The sequence below is a fragment of the Gymnoscopelus microlampas genome, assembly GCF_963454915.1.
Source record: "Gymnoscopelus microlampas genome assembly, chromosome: 7".
Classification (NCBI taxonomy): domain Eukaryota; kingdom Metazoa; phylum Chordata; class Actinopteri; order Myctophiformes; family Myctophidae; genus Gymnoscopelus; species Gymnoscopelus microlampas.
Window position 1 is genome coordinate 45,686,609 of NC_139944.1, and position 20,739 is coordinate 45,707,347.

Sequence of the window (20,739 nt, forward strand, 5' to 3'; positions counted from 1 at the left end):
ACAAGCTCACAACGATGCGACGCGTTGTGAGCTTGTAGATCGGCTTTCAAATAGCCTAGGTATAAAATATGGCTGAAGTGGTTAAGGTATTTTATATATAGGTTTTTTATAATGTAATGTATATATATCTGCAAAGTAACTCAAGTTTTCAAATAATTGTAGTGGAGTAAAAGTACAATATCTGCCTCTGAGATGTAGTGGAGTAGAAGTAGAAGTATTGACAATTGGAAATACTCCAGTAAGGTAAAAGTACCTCCAAATTGTACTTAAGTGCAGTACTTGAGTAAATGTACTTAGTTACTTTACACCACTGCCGATATGCCCCTTGGCAGTAGAGATAGAAGGAGAATCAGTGGGAACGAATATGTGGGACGTGATTATCTGGGTTCTAAGGCCATCTAGAGGTATAGTTGACGTCTCTGGGTATCGCCGATGGATCTGAACTAACCCGGAGACTCCTTTTCCTTTTTGTCGTTGGCTACGGTGCTGGTGTCATCACGGTGATGTCGCTGTGAGTCAGTCATATCCATGGAGCCCCGATGTCGGTCATGCCCAAAGATAGGGTCTATGATGTCAGGCTTGGATGTTTCGGTTAGCTCCATACAGTACATGGGCTCCAGGATGGGGTCTATGATGTCAGACCTGGGTATGTCAGTTATCTCCATATGGGTTTCCAGGCACACTGAACACAGTCTAAACCGCTGTGGTATATATCCATTCTAATGACTAATGCTGGCAAGTGTTCTCTGAAACGTTCTTTACAATTAGAGTACTGTTTTCATCACCCATTGTATTTTAATGTTATGTTTTATGCTACAGTATATTGATGAATTGAATAGGACCTCAATGGATACAAGTCCACTGGACTTTTTTGTGTGATCCTTTTAGACCAGGGGTCTTCAACCTTTTCAGGCCAAGGACCCCCTAGCCGAGAGAGAGATAAAGCAGGGACCCCCCTATATTGTATAAAAGTAAAAGTTTCAAATGAGATTTTTTTTCTTCTACTTAGTAAAAAAAAGTACTCTACACCTATAGCGTCTTTGCCAAAAATAGCAGGTCTACAAGGTCTCAACGCCTCGCGCTGCGAGGCGTTGAGACCTTGTAGATCTGCTATTTTTGGCTAAAGTTCTCCTCAGAAAAGGGGATGCTAGGGTTCAAGTGGTTAAGGTAAAAAAAAGAAATATCACACAAAGATTTGGCGGACCCCCTGTAGTAATTCTGAGGACCCCCTAGGGGACCCGGACCCCCTGTTGAAGACCCCTGTTTTAGACTAAGTGTATGACTGTACTCGTGCTGTTTGCATTTCTGTTTAATAAACATTCAATCAATCAAACCCTCACTGGTGCACCCACACAAATACACACATACTTCTCTATGACCATCTATCCATTTCTCCATCTTTAGTTTTTTTTTTTTTTTTTACGCGTAATAGAATCGGCACAGATGGTTAGTTCTGAGAGCACTGCACCTGTTTATATTTAGCTCCTCAGAAGAGCACTTGGGGGAGATGGAAACAAATGGAAAAGCAAATGTGTTTGTTTGGCATGCCAATGACGAGCGCCACACTTCATGGTCTCGCATGAACAGCCAAACGGAGCTACAGTATATGCGGGATTTAGAGACTTGAACTTGCCTGGAAGAATATAGCAGTATACTGTGTATTTGGCTGCATTTCAGGCAGGGATTTGAATGGTAATCTCCTTTTCAATCACGCTACATAGCAGTTGATTTTGGTGCTTTGTGGTGTTCGGAAAAGGTCACTTTTGCGACACAATTGCGAGCTGAAAGTATCATTATCACACAGCAAGCGTGGTGGTGTGTATAAATAGTATATGCATTGTCCTCAAAGGTACAGTCACTGGTTATTATCTCCTTCTTCCACGATTTGAGACAATTAGACTCGCTCACTTAGATGAAATGGAGGAGCCTTTTCGACAGTACTTTAACGGCAATCCAGAGCTGTGAAGTTCCCTCCATCACCTGCCCATTCCTTTTTTATTTGTGTCTGTTTACTGTGAAAATCCCTGATGGCGATATAAATGTCATCATTTTGTAATCATTCTATTTGTTAGTCAAGCTTATGACCCAGAAATTGTCTGTAGATATTCTTGTGTGTGTGTGTGTGTGTGTGTGTGTGTGTGTGTGTGTGTGTGTGTGTCTGTCTGTCTGTCTGTCTGTCTGTCTGTCTGTCTGTCTGTCTGTCTGTCTGTCTGTCTGTCTGTCTGTCTGTCTGTAATGTGGGCATTATTATGTCACACGCCGGAAATAGCCGATCTACAAGCTCGAGGATCGGCTTTACTTTCAGCATGTGACACTGGCGTGCTATGCAAAGTATAACAGGGGCTTTTAGTCTTTTGAACACCTGCCAGATGTGTTGATGAGGTGTGCAGCAGCGTGCTGCTGTGCTCAGATATACTCCTGAATATTTTGCCACCTGATGGCACGCAATTAGAGCAGCACCCCCGAGGACACAGGCTATAATGAGCCCTGACTGACTGGAGGAACACAAATAATGAAATCAAACTATCTGTTTCAGAGACCACACACAAATGGTGATTCAAACCAGAGGTCGTACGTTCTTAAGTAAAAAAAAAAATACAGCACTCTCTTTGCTTAAGTACTTTTTCTGAGGAACTGTGCTTACGCTTGAGTCTATTCATTTGTGTCTATATAAGTGCTTACATTTTTTACTGCACTACAATTTTACTTCCTCCAATATATTTCCCCATGCCTCATACAAACTACAGTACGTGGCATTCTAAGCCACGTGGAAGTTATTAATGCTGTCAGCGTGTTCAGTCTGGTCAGGATATTATTGCTACCGAGGAAGATGGCAGTACGAGATGCAACAATCATCACCCATGGCCATAAATATAAATAGGAATAAGGAGGAATTATTATGGGCGGAAATGTTGTCTTTTGTCTACGATTTCAGCATTCTCAAATTTGCACTCAAATTTGAGGCAAATGATCGTCAAACTCAAACTGCATTTCTGTTCATTTGAACAGTTTCATCTGTAAGATGGCAGCAGACAGAATAAACCTCATAACGGTCAGAGAAATAGAGAAAAGTTTGGCTGATTTACTCATACCGGTACATGGTGCATTTACTGTTTATCTCACCTTTATCCAAATCGCTTTACATTAACCCATTCACACAAACCGATGGCGCAGGAAACCATGCAAGGCACCGACCTGCTCACCGGGAACAGTTCGGAGTTCAGTGCCTTGCTCAAGGACACTTCGACACCAGGGATCGAACCGGGAACTTCACAAATACACAATTGTGAAACATTAAATCACAATCTTTGATTACATTCAATTCATTGAGCAGATCTAGTTCAAACATGTACTGTACATTTATATGTACAGGATGTACAAGGAGCTCAAACAGCTTCCATATTATGCAGGGTTAGTGTGAAGACAGACAGATGGGAACAGAGAGATGAGTGGCATTTCACACTGTCTGACAGACACTGGTGTCTGGATCAGCAGGATCTCTCTCTCTCTCACACTCTCTCTCTCTCTCTCTCTCTCTCTCTCTCTCTCTCTCTCTCTCTCTCTCTCTCTCTCTCTCTCTCTCTCTCTCTAGATATACACATACAGTATCAGAATAATAATACAAAACTGACCCACATTATACTTAATGCTCTAGTGTAGCGGTTAGATCAGTGGTTCTCAAACTTTTTCATGCCAAGGACCCCTAAATTGATATACATTTGGCCGCGGACCCCCATCGGAAAATGTCGTGCCAGGGACCCCCAGAAGCAAAGATTTGAGTTAAAAATGTTCGCTTTAAAAAATATATATGTTCAAAGATTTGCACACATTTTCAAGATTTTTCAAAAATAGCAGATCTACAAGCTCATAGCGTGGCACTCGGTGCCGCGCTATGAGCTTGTATATCTGCTATTTTTGAATAGCCAAAGTATAAAAGGTCATAATTATTCTGATGCTATATTTACACATTTTGCTGGGTACCCCCTGGAACCCCCTCAAGTACCCCTGGGGGTCCCCGGACCCCACTTTGAGAACCAATGGGTTAGAGCATACGCCTTTTATGCGGAAGGTTGTGGGTCCGAAGCCTGCCTGGGTTCAGATCTGAGCAGGAGTTTCCTGCAGGAGGGGCTGTGCTGGACAGGAGTCTCCGGACGTAAAAACAGATGATGATGACCAACATTATACTTCGTTGTTGGAATAAAAAGCAAAATTGTGTGCGTGTGTGTGTGTTTGTTTTTGTGTGTGAGCAGGCTGACACAGAATTTCCCCCATGGGATTAATGAGGTCTACCAAATATACTTTTGAAGTGTCACATCATTACGGTAATACATATTGGATGGATGATAACTATTTCTGTTGTTGCGTGAGGCTGTTACACAGCATTAGGTATTTCTCCAGGCCCGAGGCACACGTGATTATCATATGAAACCCAGTTGCTCTGCGTTAGAAAACATGGTGCCATCGTCTCCTTTTTCAGCTTTCATAACCAGTAATAGAAGCATTTTCTTTCCCATCGATCTGCCGCATTGACCACAGAATGGAATCTGTTTCAGATGATAATATCCTGACTGTATTTGATGGGTTTCTGCTCCACATTCTTAAATGGAGAGTGGTGTCATAATCCATAAGGAACTCCAGGGACTGGGCGGTGTTGGTGGGGACTGGGGAGTGTGTGGTGTAAAGTAACTACAGTACATTTACTCAAGTACAGTACTTAAGTACAATTTTGAGGTATTTTTTTTACTTTAGAATATTTTCAAATATAGTACTTTTACTCCACTACAATTATTTGAAAACTTAAGTTACTAGTTACTTTGCAGACATACATTATTACAGGATAAAACATACATAAACCACTTTAGCCCTATTTTATACCTAGGCTATTTGAAAATAGCAGATCTACAAGCTCACAACGTGTCGCATCGCGACGCGTTGTGAGCTTGTAGATCGGCTATTTTCAAACATTTTAGTACTTTTATTTTGGTACTTTAAGGACATTTTGATACCAATACTTTTGTACTTTTACTCAAGTGAATTTTGAATTCCGAACTTTTACTTGTAACAGAGTACTTCAACATTGCCGTATTGATACTTTTACTTACAGTAAGTAAAATATTGGAGTACTTTTCCCACCACTGCTGGAGAGTGGTGTCATAATCCATAAGGAACTCCAGCAGGGACAGGGCGTGGCGGGGACTGGGGAGTGTGTGTGTGTGTGTGTGTGTGTGTGTGTGTGTGTGTGTGTGTGTGTGTGTGTGTGTGTGTGTGTGTGTGTGTGTGTGTGTGTGTGTGTGTGTGTGTGTGTGTGTGTGTGTGTGTGTGTGTGTGTGTGTGTGTGTGTGTGTGTGTGTGTGTGCCTCTCCTGTTGGGAGAGAGGTGCGGCGTGGGGCTCCACAGTGGTCTGATTGCTGCTGGGTCTCTTCATCTCCAGTCTAATAACAGATGTGTTAATTTGTATTCATGGAGCACTATTCCTCTGTGTGCTCTGTTTCAAAGTGCTTAAATCTGTCAGACTATTAAGTCTCCTCTTAGAGATGAAAGGCCTTGTTTGGACAGGCTTTATATTCAGTTGTTCAGACGAGTGACATTGACATGTACTTACGAAGCAACTTTATAAGTTAATTCAATAACAAGGCATACTTTATATACATACACAGCTCTGTATACCCATCAATCATCATCTGGCTGACATAGAACTGTGAATAATAACGGCAGTGGTGGAAAAAAGTATTCACATTTTTTACTTAAGTAAAAGTATCAATACTGCAATGTATAAATACTCTGTTACAAGCAAAAGTCCGGAATTAAAAATGGACTTGAGTAAAAGTATTGGTATCAAAATGTACTTAAAGTACCAACAGTAGAAAGTACTCATTGTGCAGAATGTCCCCTTTCACAAGTTTTCAAATCTTTAGAAAATAGTAGATCTACAAGCTCTCAATTTGTCGCATCGCGACACATTGTGAGCTTGTAGATGGGCTATTTTCAAATGGCTGAATTGTGTATGGTTAATGTATGTTTTGTAATAATAGCAAGTGCAATATTTTGATCTGAGATGTAGTGGAGTAGAAGTAAAAGTATTGGAAATTGGAAATACTCAAGCAAAGTACAAATATCTCAAAATTGTACTTAAGTGCAGCATTTAAGTAAATGTACTAAGTTACTTTCCACCACTGAATAACGGTAGAGGACAGTGCTGTGGGTATTTAGATTGAGAAGGTCAATTCAAAACCCCCTTTCTTTTGGATTGCTGTTAAGCTGGTGCACTTTATAGCCTATACTTTGATCAAAATAAATCTGTGAAATAGCAGTAATACTGAAAAACTTTTCTTAATAGAACCCTAAGAACCCGAAAACTTTAATTCTGACATATCATTGCTTGAATAGCTTCCACTGTAGTTATTATTATGAAGATCCATGTTCCTGACTATTTGTTGTTGTTCGCTGTTTGTTTTTCAGAAGAAAGAATGGCTTTGCTTGAACTGCCAGACCCAGAGGGCTCTTTCCGGTAGCTTGGGAGATGCTCCCACTCCTGTCCCACAGCCAATGGGATCCCCGCGGGCGCCAGCTCCAGCCAATCAACAGCCGCCTCAGCAGAAAGGGCCCAATCAGCTTCCGGGGCAAAGGCCCACAGGTCCTCAACCGCAACAACAGAAACCACCGGGTGCCCAAGTAAGTGTCAAACAGGCCCAAACCAAGGGCCCTGTCCAACCCACCCCTCAAACAAAAGCCCCCAGTCAACCTCACCCTCTAACCAAGGGTCCTGCCCAACCCTCCTCGCAAAACAAGGGGCCTACCCACCCCTCGTCTCAGAGTAAGGGGCCCACTCCTCAAACCAAAGGCCCCAACCAATCTAATGCTCAAAGCAAGGGCCCTGCTCAGTCCGTTACTCAAACGAAGGGCCCTAGCCAGGTCAAAGGGCCTAATCAGACCAAGGGATCTGCCCAGATGTCCGCTCATAACAAAGGGGCGCCTCATCCGTCTGCCACAAAGACTCCAGCCGCCCCTGGTAAGACACCCTCCGGTACCAAGGCCTCCCCCACCCCTGCGAAAGCAGGGTCCACCCAACCCAAGCCCGCGGGTAACAACCAGGTCCGCAAACAACAGCAGCAGGGCCAGGAGAAGACTAAAGCCACGACTAAACCTGCGAAGGAAGACGTGAAGGCCTCGCCAAAGAAGCCAGCGTCAGAGGCTTTCACCTCATCAAAGGACGTGAAGATAACTGAAGAACAGAAGTCAACGCACCATGAAGTGAGCTACCTGCAACTTCTTCGTCCTCACCTGTTACTCTTGATTTACCACAATTTTACAGCTTTTATTTGTCATTATGATGTACAATCGCCCTCATACCCTAACCATCATCATTGTCGTCATCGTCATCATCATCATCATCATCATCATCATCATCATTGTCAATGTCATCATCATCGTCTTTGTCTTGAACGCAGCCATCATCATCAGCAGCAGCGCTGTCACCTCCACTATCCATTATCAATTATAATCAATTTATCAATTTATCAACTCCCTATCATACATTATATTGACATTGTCAATCATCTATTAACTTAACCTCTCAGTTGTAATAAATATATCACAAAACATACTTATCAGATCACCATCGTCTCCATAATCTTCCTCATCACTGCCACCATGGGTCTATCTTCTTCCGTGTTTATCATATGGCTGATTTAATTTTCTTAGCGATTATTCTTTTGATTTCCACATTTATTATTTTTTTATATATCAACGAATCAATGCAAGAAAAAATCAAATTGATAGCCGATCAACAAGCTCACATTGTGTGAACTTGTTGATTGGTTATTTTATCTATTTTTGAAACCTATAATGATGTGCCCAAAATATGGATGAAAATCTTCACCTATAATGATATGCCCAAAATATGGATGAGTGGTTAATTGTTCCACTTCACGGGCCATTTAGGCTAAATAAAGAAAACGATTATTTTTATTAAAATTGCTTATTGCTTATAATTAATTAAATTGATTACCGGTAGTTAAATTAAAGGGAAACTATGTAAGACTGGTTTGTGTGTGTACAACCCCCCCCCCCCCCTCCCTTCTCTGACAGACTTCAAAGTGATGTCTGTCCTTGATGCATTGATTGGTTAGAGAGAGCACTAATGAGCACAGAGCAAGTTTGACACTACCCCTTAGAAGTTCAACGGGATCAATTAAGACCCCCCACCCCCAAGAGACAGAGACGTCCCTGCAAAGGGATGAATCTCAACATAAACAGTGTAACAAAACCAAAATACAGCCAGAGGGATGTGCCTTCCTGCATGGAAACACACCAGCACAATAGTATAGTGGCTGATAGAGAGAAATTATGGCTAAAATAGTTTTATATATCTATAAATAAAATAGGCTAAAAGTTACTCAGTTTACCTTCAACTGTTTCACCCCCCCTACATCATACCCATCACAGTGGTCACCTCTCATCCTCAGCCTTCATTTCTCCGTTCCTCCATTTTTCCTTTCTATCCATTTGTTTTTATCTGTGTCATAAAGAACCTTTGGTGGATATCTGTGATAAGGTCATTTTATTTGAGCATGTCCATGAATTCTCATTATTCTTCGGGGGTTCGAAGAATGCAATGGAGAATGCATCAAAGATGATAACAAAGCATGTAACCAAGTGACATTTGTCTGTAGATGTTCCTGTGTTCAGCCAGTGGTGGAAAAAGTACCAAAAAAAAACTTAAGTAAAAGCATCAATACCACAATCCAGAAATACTCAGTTACAAGTAAAAGTCTGGTATTTAGAGAAAACTATAGTTCCTGAGTGTCTGCACATGTTAATAATTATTGCCCGCCCCGTGTGCAAGTTCAGATCAATTGCTGAACCCACTGAGGAGAAAAACATGTTCAGACAGACAGACTGAAGTTATAGGACGATAATCAAAATCTGCAAAGTAACTAAAGTTCTCAAATACGTTTTGTGGAGTAAAAGTACAATATTTGCTTCTGAGATGTAGTGGAGTAGAAGTAAAAGTATTACTTTCCACCACTGTGTTCAGCTGTCTATTTCACTTTGTGTGTCAGTTTATTCAGCCATCTACTGTATGTGTGCATTACATGACAGGCAAATTCAACCCAAATAGTAAAAGATGGCAAAGATTTTGTCAATTGGTTAAATAAATGAAATTCCACTGCAAAAAAAAACCCCGGCTTCTGCTATACCGCTATACTGCTGTGTTTATGATATTATTCAGAAACACATTTTTGATACTCATTTCAGATATTATGTAGAGTTGGGATGTTCTCTAGCATGTTTGTGCAAAACTCCTTTAGGGCACGGCCCCACCGCACTTTTATTTTACCTCTGGGGCGGAATCTGCCAATGCTTTGTCAATGCAAATGCGTGGATTCATGGTCATTTTTTCCAAGAATCCACGCATTTGCATTGACAAAGCATTGGCAGATTCCGCCCCATAGGTAAAATAAAAGTGTGGTGTGACCGTGCCCTTAGGGTGCAGTCACATCAAACTTTAATTCTGCCTATGCTTTTAAATGGGAACAGGGCGTTTTTCTTTTTTGAGGAAATCCTCGAATGGCAACAAACCGCTCCGCTCCCATTGAAAAGCATTGGCAGAATCAAAGTTTGGCGTGACTGCACCCTTACAACTAATAGCCAACTAAAACCCAACCTCAGTGGAATATACTGCAACAGAGAAAATGTCTTACCATGTCACAATTTAATTTGGGTTGATTTTACCTTTAAGTGTTACTGTTCTGATGTTTCAGTAAAGAGTCAGATCATGTTTGCAATGCAATTCTTTTCTCTAATGTCTTGTTAGAATTGTATTAACGACTGTATGTCTTTTGCATAAGCTCCAGTGCTTTTATTCCCCAACCCATAATAATCTTTGAAACAAATGCTCATAAAAGTGTCACTGCTGATGAGTATGGAGAAATAGTGGGCTACAAAGTGTTCGCTCAGGCTCGTAATAGATTTTGCCATTAATGAATCCGGTGGATAAATGATGTCTGACATCTGACCCCTTTTCTTTCTGTCTTTCCCCTCTCTCTTTCGACAGGATTCCAACAAATCGAGTACGCAGAGCTTAAGTGACACCGGCTACTCCTCCGATGGGATCTCCAGCTCCCAGGGGGAGATCACGGGCCAGATCAGGGAGGAGGGAATCAAGCTCAGCGAAAGAGGCGCCTCCAGCCCGTCGGAGATCAACAAACTAGAAAGCTCCATGAGGCCCCTGCTGGAGTCAAAGACGGCGTCAGAGCAGAATCAACGGCCACACTCGCTGTCTGTCGGACAGGACCGGGGCGGGGCCTACTCTGACGAGGAGGCGGCGATATCAGAGGACGAACTCAGCTGTAAGCTGCGTCACGACTATGTGGAAGACAGCAGCGAGAGTGGTCTGTCGCCGTTGCCAGTTAGGCAGAAGAAGACGCATAGTAAAGACGTGACAGATGAGGAGTTCATGAGGCGGCAAATCATGGAGATCAGCGCCGACGAAGAGGAGCAGGAGGAATATGGAACTCAGAAAGTTAAAAAGGTACATAAAACCAGCGGGGATCAGGGGAAGGAGAGACGTCGGCTCACCCATCATTCCAGCAGCTTTGAGGAGGACACCAAAGGAGCGGACGGTGAAGGTGACGAAGGCATGTTGGCCTCTCAAGGAGGCCTCCGGCGGTTCAAGACGATCGAGCTGAACAACACCAACAGCTTCAACCGAGACATGGAGCTCAGCGGCGACCATGACCTGCGAGAGCCCGAACTGGAGATGGAGAGCCTGACCGGTTCTCCAGAGGAGCGGTCCAGGGGGGAGTATTCTTCCACCCTCCCCGCCACCACCCCCAGCTATACCTCCGGAACGTCACCGACATCCGTGTCGTCCATGGAGGACGACAGCGACAGCAGCCCCAGCCGCAGGGCGCGACTGGAGGAGGCCAAACAGCAGAGGAAGGCTCGGCACCGCTCCCACGGTCCTCTCCTGCCCACCATCGAGGATTCCTCCGAGGAGGACGAGCTGAGGGAGGAGGAGGAGCTGCTCAGGGAGCAAGAGCAGATGAGAGATCACGAGGAAATGCAGAGGATCCGCAGCACGGCCAGGAAGACGAAGCGGGACAAAGAGGAGCTGCGGGCGCAGAGACGCAGGGAACGATCCAAGACCCCACCCAGCAACCTCTCTCCAATCGAGGATGCCTCGCCCACAGAGGAGCTACGACAGGCGGCAGAGATGGAGGAGCTCCACAGATCCTCCTGCTCCGAGTACTCTCCCTCAATGGACTCGGAGGCAGAGGGCTTCGAGATGATCGGTGGCAAGCTTTACAAATCAGGGAGTGAATACCTCCCGACCTTCACGTCTCTCTACTCTCCTAGCGACCAGACCATGGCAACCTCGCCCTCAGACAAAACGTTAAAAAGCGCAGAAGAGGTCTATGAGGATATGATGAGGAAGGCGGAGCTACTGCAGACTCAAGGCCAACCAGCAGCCAATCAGCAGAGAGGAGGCCCTCAGTCGGTGAGTAAACAGCACCTAGAAAGTGGAGCCGCTTTAACCCCTGGCTCCAGCCCCACCCAGATGCACGCACCCGTGTCCTTCTCACCTGGGAGTGACCCAAGAGCACCAGGGATGCATGCGGCGCAGCATTTGTCTCAGGAGACCCAAAACAGGATGATGTCACAGACTGCCAAAATCGGAGCCGTTGCCGCGCTGTCGGGCACCCCGACCAAAGCCCATGGTAACCAAACTGCCACAGCTCCTCGCCAGGCAGGAGGTACAGCAGCTCCCGGCAGCAGGACGAGTCCTCAGGGACAAGCGCCGGCCGCCGGAGCGTCCTCCCTCACCTCCAAAGTCTTCTCCTATTTCGGGAGTCCTAGCCCACCGGTGTCCCCTGTCCCATCTCCCAAACACAGCCCCACTCATTCGCCAACGCCGCCGCGTCCCACAGGCAGGCAACTGCCTCCTTCACCCGGTGGCCAACCTCCTGCAGCACCTCACGGAGCCGCCCAGGCACCTCAAAGAGCAATGTCCCCTCGCCTCGCGCGGCAACAGTCCTCTCAAGATTCGCCAGTGATGGTGATAACCCTGGGCTCTGAAACAACCAGTCCTGCCAAACCCCTCACAGTGAACTCATCCACTTCCCCTTTGTCGTCACCAACACAGGCCAGCGGTAGGCCCTTGTATCACTCCCAGCCCCCATCGATGGGCTCCCCCACCTCGCCGCAAATGCACCCATCGCAGCAATCCCCTAGGCATTCCTCCCAGATGTCACAACATGTTGAAAAGGTGAACGTCGGCATGAGCACAATGACCACTACAACCACCTACAGCCGTGGATCTATGTCTACGGAAAGTATCTCTCTATGTAAAATATCAAATATTCCAGGCACCTCTAATGTTGTAGGGCAGAGCCAAATGCAACCAAGTGGTAATGTGATCATGGATCTGAGAGCCCCAATAATGAGGTCTACCCCAATTATAATGACGGACCAGGGGATGGACTTAACATCACTGGCCACTGACACAAGGAGATACTCTCTAGGATCAGAGCAGCCGTCTTCTCGACACACAGCAGTACAGTCACAAATAATGAACCTCAATTCACAAGAGCAACCACATGCCGCTGTGTCAACCCCGACGACAGTAAGTGTCACGGTTGCATCGTCTATGTTTATGTCCCACTCCCAACCCAAGCAGCCGATGGTGTATGGTGATCCACTCGGCCCACAGAACCGTGTGGATCTGGGGCAAGGCATGAATTCAGTAATGTGTCTAACTCAAGTTAAACCACCAATCACAGACCCGTCTATCCCCAAGATCGACGCTTGCCTGGAGGACCTGGGCATCCAGCAGCAGCAGCTACAGCTACAGCAGCAGAAGCTCTTGCAGCAACAGCAGCTACTTGAACAGCAGCTCCAGCAGCACCAACAGCAGTCCTCGTTCGCGCGATACAACTTAGCCAATCAGGTCCAGCCACTGCTGTTGAAAAAAGACCTTGTAGTAAGCCAGACAAGTAGCACTCAGCCTGTAGTAATTGTTAGTGCCATCCCTAGAGTGTCTCCCCTACAAACACAACCAGCATCTGGGACTACTGGTTCTAATTCTCCGCACGAGATCTACGGAGGAGGGGCCGCCTTAGACTTGAAAAACAAACCCGCGGTAATGAACTTGTCCACAGGAAAGCCTCACGTCATGATGGTGCAACTGAATGACACTAAAGCGTCCGAGGGCGCCACGGTGACACAGCTGGTGAAGCGAGAGGAGCCCCCTCCCCCTCCTCAGGTACTGGATCTTAGGGGGCAGATTAAGCCAGAAAACCAAGTTGCTTGTTGTGATGTTGTTTACCAATTGCCCTTTGCTGGCAGCTGTTCAGGGTCCATCTCTCAGAAGACTCCAATGGCAGCACTGGAAAATACCCCCACCGCTGAACCATCTCAAGGTGCCCGTCCTCCGCCTGCACCGCACTACAACGCTGGCCAGCAGCACCAACAAACAGCACCACCAGCCACACAGGGAGTAACAGAGGAATGTAGGCCATTTCAGGTAGCCATTCTACCATCAGGAAGAATGCAGCCCTCCATGTCTGACACAAACCTGCCCTCCATGACTGATGCTGGCCTTCAGCACCATCAGCGGAACGATCCGGCAGGGGTCGCAGTGGATCTGAGCAACATGACTCAGGCTTATGAGGGTGGATACCTGGGGATAGGCGCACAATATGGATCATACACAGACTTGCGTCACCAAGGAGACGTTGCAGCACCTGCATTACCCTTGCGGCGCTACGGCTCAATGTCAAATATAAATTCAGATTACAGCTATGGCCCACGTAATGTGATCGGAGCACCAGACGCCAACCTGGCACAGTACAGTGCGACTACTGCCAGGGAGATCAGTCGGATGTGTGCAGCCCTTAACTCAATGGACCAGTATGGGAGCCGCTATAGCAATAACCCTGAATTGATGCAGTATGGAGCCCGAGGGAGCCCTATGGAGAGGCTTAATTTAATCAGAGCCAACCTACTTTATGGTCCTGATGGCCGTCCCTCTCTGCAGGGCCAAACCCTTACAAACCTAATAAACGCTAGACAGGCAAGCATACGAGGCTTGTATCCTGCTGCTATGAGAGGGGCCGATGGCATGATGTACTCCACCATTAACACTCCTATAGCCTCCACCTTGCCAATTACCACCCAGCCTTCCTCTGTCCTGCGTCCCATGCCAAGAGGCATCTACAGACAGTATCCCACAGGGGTAACCGCTGTACCACTGGCTAGCCTCACCAGATTGCCTCAAGTGACTCCAAGGATGCCTCTATCCACACAGGGACCATACGCTTACCCTCCTTCAAACCAGTATCCTACTTCTGCCCCTGCCCCAGGAAGTGTGTCTGCTATGAGCACTAGTGAGCAGGAGACTGCGGTCTACCTTGGGAGGCCTGTTGCAACATTACCACCTAGCCAACCCACTTCTAACTTGGCTGCACAGAACGTACCAGCAGCTGCTGTACAAATAGCACATCAGCCTGCAGATCCACAAATGTCCCAGTCTCTGGGAATACATCATGTAACATCACTCCCTCACGCTCAAGTTCAACCACAACTTTCGCAGCAGCTACAGGGCCAGATGCAATTACAACAATTAGAATTACCCACTCAAACTGAAGCTCTATCTTTGACTCAGTCCCAATTGCAAGTTAAACCGCTTACTCAATCTCAACCTCAGACATTAACGCAGCCACAGGTCCAGCCGCAGTCCACAGGCCAAGTCGCTACTATAGCAACTGCTGGCGCCACACCCCTCAGTGCAGAGAAAGAAAAAGAAGAGGAGCGACTGAGTCAGCAACAAGAACATATGCTGCAACTTGAGCGAGAGCGGGTGGAACTGGAGAAGTTGCGTCAGCTTCGTCTACAGGATGAACTTGACAGAGACCGCGTGGAGCTCGCGCGTCACAGAGAGAAAGAACAACTGCTGGTGCAGCGTGAGATCCATGAGCTGCAGTCCATCAAGCAGCAAGTCTTGCATCAGCAGCAGGCAGAGCGGGAGACCCAGCTCATTATGCAAAGGGAGCAGCTGGCCCAGCAGAGGATGCAGCTGGACCAGATTCAGTGTCTGCAGCAGCAGCTGCAGCAGCAGCTGGAGGAGCAGAAAAGGCAGAAGACAGCAGCGGTGGAAGTAGCGGCCGCTGCCGCGGCGGCAGAGGCGGCCGCTGCATCGGCGGCGGCAGCTGCTGCGGCAACATCAGCACAGAGTGCCATGCAAGGGGTGGTCGTTGGAGGAGGGCCTCAGCAAGGTTTCATCATCTGTGACCAGAGCGGTCGTGTCATTCAGCAAGATGGACAAAGCGTCCAGTTCTGGCAGGACGGACAGGTCGTGCAAGCAGTGATGGCTTCCAGGCCCATTCATAGCTCTGCCTCAGAAATGTCTTTGAGGCACAGCGATGATCAGGCAGAGCCCAGGCTCATGAAGAAACAGAATTCCATGCCTCGACTGAGGGATGGCGAAGAGGACGACTCTGGGAGGAGGATTGCTGACAGCTATGTGCAAACCGATGAGGAAGACGGAGAAGACAGGTATATCAGCAGGCGCAGGAGAACCAGGCGGATCGCAGACTGCAGTGTGCAGACCGACGAAGAGGACCAGGGAGAATGGGACCAGCAGCCAGTGAGGCGCAGGCGGTCACGCGTAACCAAACACTCCGACGCCGGCGCTGACAATAAATCAGATGGCTCCCCCAAAGTTGCATCCTCAAGTATTGCTATTCAGACCACGAATGACTCCTCATGCCAGACAGAACCAGATCAGCTAGGTAGGGTCTCACCTGCGATCCACATAACAATGGCAGAGACTTCAAAGGTCGACCTCTTACATTACATAGCTGCCCCTGAGCGAACCCAAAAAGGAGAGAGCCTTGCCTGCCAGACGGAACCCGAGGCCCAGTCCCAGGGCGTGGTTGCTCCTCAGCTTAGTGTGCCTACAACGATTAGTCCATACTCCACTAGTCTGCATATGGTGGGTTCTAGCCCAACTGATCCGGTTTCCCCGCGACTCCAGGGAGTGGCTAAGTTCGAGAGAAGGAAACCAGACCCCCTGGAAATCGGCTATCAGCAACAGAATGAATCTCCGTCTCGCCACCCCCCCAAATCCCCCCAAGTGCTGTACTCCCCTGTTTCTCCGCTGTCTCCTCATCGCATGCTGGAGACGACGTTTTCCTCCCAGGAGAAGCTCAACAAGGCACACGTCACGCCCCAGCAGAAGGCTTACACTGCTGATTCCCCCCAGCGCCACCAGACTCTCCCGAGGCCCATAAAGAGTGTGCAGCGCTCCATGTCGGATCCCAAGCCTCTCAGCCCCACGTCGGAAGACCCGGCCAAGAACAGGTTCTCCCCTTACCATCAGCAGGTTCTCTCCAACAGTCAGGTATGAAATCACCAATCACTCTTTCCTTTAACCCATTCAAACCGGGTAACCACTTAAACCATTATTTTATGCTTTGGCTAGATTTATACTGCGCTATGAGCTTGTAGATCTTCTATTTTTGAAAATGTGTGCAAATCTTTGCATACATATTTTTTTAATGCAGTTTTAAACATTTCTAACTCAAATCTTTGCTTCTGGGGAGGTCCCTGGAACAAATATTTTGAGATGAGGTCGGTGGCCAAATACATGATAATATAAATAATAATTTTGGGTGACCCTTGACATGAAAAAGATTGTGAACCACTGATATAGTAACATAAGTTTTTCAGAAAACTCTTAGGATTTAGAAGACATTTTGTAGAATCGGAACCTCAGGCTAAAGGACATTTTTACATTGCATATCTATGAATATGCAAATTGTTAATGTTAACAATGTGTTCTAAGGATTGTGATCACCATATATCAATTGCAAATGTAATCATATTCAGAGGAAAATGTATAACTACAGCATTTCCTCCAAGTAGTTCTACAGTGATGAAAGCTAAAGATATATTACAGTTTCACGTGCAGGTCAACATTATTTCCCATTTTTGTAGAATGTTAGATAAATTTGGTAATTTGTCTGAAAACTCACCTTTAGGTCAGGTCAGATGATCCTACTGCTACAGTATTTAAGCAATACAATACTTGAAGCACTGGTGTGTTGCGATTGTAAGCATGAGGCCAGATGGCAGAGTGCCATAGTTCAGCACACCAGCCCCAATATCTCATAGAATAGCATGACCTTGAGTGTATTACTCCTTATATTATACCACAGTTTCCTTGTTAACAATTTATGATTCAAAAGTGAAGGAAACTAAAACTACTTTGATACTATAGCAGCTGGCGGTGATAGTTCCGAGCTTATTGGTATAATGTTGTCTTCAGAGTGCTATATTATGAGATAATGGAATCATTAGAATGCCACTCTGCTAATGGCATCGCAAGGTTGTAACAAATGGTGGCGTAATTACAATTTAAGACTCACTTGGTGAGGTTTGACTGTATTTAATTGCTAGTAGTACTAACAGTGCCAAACCCACAAAGAACAGAGTAGATGCCCACCACCGCGGAGTCTGGCCCGTGTTCAGGGGAGGTTAGCCGGGCGGGGGGGGGGGGGGGGGGGGTAGATATTTGTCACTACACGCACTCCTATTGGCTGGGAGTCGGCGTGGAGTGTTGGGGGGGGGAGTAGGACGAAGGTTCTACTACGTCCTCCCGGTGGGGGCTCCTCACTGGCAGGTGGGATACAGGATACAGTGACAACACAGAAATATGTGTGGGAACTGGGAAGGATTCAATTGGCACAATGACTAAATTGGAGGGAGAAAAGTGGGTAAAAATGAAAATAAAATGTGAGAATGTTCAAATAAATCATTCTTGAATTTTTTTTAGATAACTAATTTAAGTAATGAAGTAAAGTTTTTGCCATTCATATCTCACATACAAAAATCTGTTGTTCTCTAAGTACTACTACCTCATTGTGATACATCATTACATAAAGATACAGATTAATTTCACAGACATTTCAATTATTTGACATGTATAATGTCACAAATGTGGAATTAATTTAGATTTAGAGTTAATAATGAGACGATGATGATTGATTGGTGTCAAAATATGCACTTACCCCCCGCACATTGTATGTGAGTGGGAAGAAATGGAGCATTATAAATGCAGAGTGGCTGATAGCTAGGTCACAGTGGATGAATCACAGTGTTTGGCATCAGAAGAAATGACAGAATGTTCTCAGGAGAGCAGCTGGTCATACCAGCAATATGTTATATATCGATGCTGACTGGCACAAACCTTGTATGTCCATATTTCATCTTTTTTTGTTTTTTCATAAATTTATGTAATATAATAATTATTTATTTTATACTTATTTCTTTTATTTTATAAGATATTTTGGGGCTTTTTTGCCTTTAATTTGATAGTATTGTAGAGAGAGACAGGAAACAGGAAGAGAGAGACAGGGAGTGACACTCAGTAAAGGTTGAAATAGGCATTAGAGCCTATTATGTGGTTTACGCAACTCGATAGCTTGTTTTTGTAGATTGAAATATTTCAACATTACGTTATGTCTGTCTGTGATTTGTACAATATTTAACCAATGAAAAGCATTAACAATTTTGTTAGAAAATAATTACTACATTGGATAACACAGGTTCTTTTTTCCATTTCCTGAAAAGTGAGTGTTTTTTGGACATGGAGTACAAGGTTTCTGCTCGACAGCGACGATATTGTCTCATCACTTCCTCTTTCTTCACTCTCTATCATCACCTCTTTGTTTGTCTACTCTGTCCATCTCTCTCTCCCTCTGCCCTTCTCTCCATCTCCTTCTCTCCCTCCCCTTTATCTGTCATGCTCTATTCTATATCTGGCGAACCCTTAAGAGATGCCAGGGGGACACACAACGTGTAAGCTTCCTGGGAGTACCCTGCTGTCCTTCTGCTTGTTAGCAGCTGTTCAAATTTAATTCATATAGTCCTTTGCACTCTGCAAAACTAGTCAGAGAAGCACACATACAGAAATCATACGGGGAACACGGATATACTTTGGTTTTTGGGGTTTTTGTTTGCCACTGTTAATGTTGGAAATATAGCTCTCTCTCTTGGATGCTTACTAAATTTGCACAAGACTCATTGGGTCTACAGAATGCGAGCAATTTGTAAGTAAGATTCCAGCATGAATACGTGTATAACGATGTGTATGCTTGAATTACGCTTGCTTCGTCATAGGTGAAATGAATCTGTAATGATGTAAGCCATTGATGGCAATTATAGAAATGTAAAAAGTAACGTTAATGTTGGGAGTAGCTTTAAAAAAAACCTATTGTATTGTAGGTAGGTTTCAATAAATGATGAAAGAATATACATTTCACATTTTGATTAAGTAAAAAAAAAAAAGAACACATTCAGTGTAGTACAGGGGTCTTCAACGTTTTCAGGCCAAGGACCCCCTAGTTGAGAGAGAGGTGAAGCAGGGACCCCCTCTATATTGTATAAAATTGTGTGTTAGATTAAACTTTTTTTGTTTACTAGGTCTGCTCTTTTTTCCCTCTTACACCTATATCTCTTTGCCAAAAAATAGCCGATCTACTGCGAGGCGTTGTGAGCTTGTAGATCTGCTATTTTTGGGCTAAAGTTCTCCTCAGAAAAGGGAAGCAAGGGTTCAAGTGGTTAATGTAAAAAAATGTGTCCTATCACACAAAGATTTGGCGGACCCCCTGTATTAACTCTGAGGACCCCCCTAGGGGTCCCGGACCCCCTGTTGAAGACCCCTCGTGTAGTAGATTCACTCGTTGCAAAAATGTCCTCAGTCAAACATCCTTATGGGTATAGTAGTGAAAAACCACGCAATAATATAATTGACCCTTAAGTAATTGATCCTTTCAATAAATTGCAATATTATTCATCTCTAGAATCACTTCTAAAATAAATCAAATATACCAATTATATGGAAGCATTTAACAAGATTGATGTAATAAGATGTGCATTCAGCTTAGTGGTGGACAGTAATGAAGTACATTTACTTGAGTACTAATACTTAACCACTTGAATACTAGCATCCCTATTCTGGGTCTAATATTCGGTAAAAATAGCAGATCAACTTCAAGGTTGAATTGTTTGACTATAGGGGTGTGCCGATACACTAATTTCACGAAACGATACGATACGATATTTGGCTCACAACTTCGATACGATTTCGATACGATACGATACGCACTTTTTTTATTATGAAAATATATGGAGGAGAAAAAAAGAAAATGCAAACAAATAATTCTGTTTTTGCATTATTCAGACATGCAAACTTGTAGCTTTTCAGCTACAATAGCCGTTTTGAATCCAAATAGTATGACACCTGACCCGAAAAAAAAACATGTTGTCACTCTTTTCACTTCGGGGCCGTTTGCATGCCTGATTATTATGATTAAAAAAAAAATAAATAAAAAAAAAAATTCAAAAACGATATTTTTTTTCCCCAAAACGATACATATCGTCGCGAAAACGTATCGCGATATATCGCGGGACGATATATCGGCACACCCCTATTTGACTAGGCTGATAATTCTCCCCTGTCTCTGCTAGAGACCTAACGCTAGAGTCTTAACGCAGGGGTCTTCAACGGGGGGTCCAGGACCCCTAGGCCTAGGGGTTCCTCAGAGTTACTACAGGGGGGCCGCCAAATCTTTGTGTTAAGAACTTTTTTTAAATTTGCATTAACCACTTGAGCCCTATGTCCCTTTTCTGAGGGGAACATCACGCAAAGATTTGCAGATCTACAAGCTCACA

The 20,739-nt window shown here is 45.0% G+C and overlaps 1 protein-coding gene across 1 annotated transcript in view; it reads left to right on the plus strand.

Moving 5' to 3' along the window:
- The window catches only part of bsnb (bassoon (presynaptic cytomatrix protein) b), a gene marked incomplete at its 5' end in the record, with an annotated part of 121,168 nt that overhangs the window by 91,619 nt on the left and 8,810 nt on the right, over nt 1-20,739 (plus strand). Inside the window, 2 exons of the mRNA XM_084061842.1 lie at nt 6,460-7,251; nt 10,058-16,405. Of these exons, the coding sequence (XP_083917968.1) occupies nt 6,460-7,251; nt 10,058-16,405 (7,140 nt within the window). The remainder of the gene's footprint in view (nt 1-6,459; nt 7,252-10,057; nt 16,406-20,739) is intronic.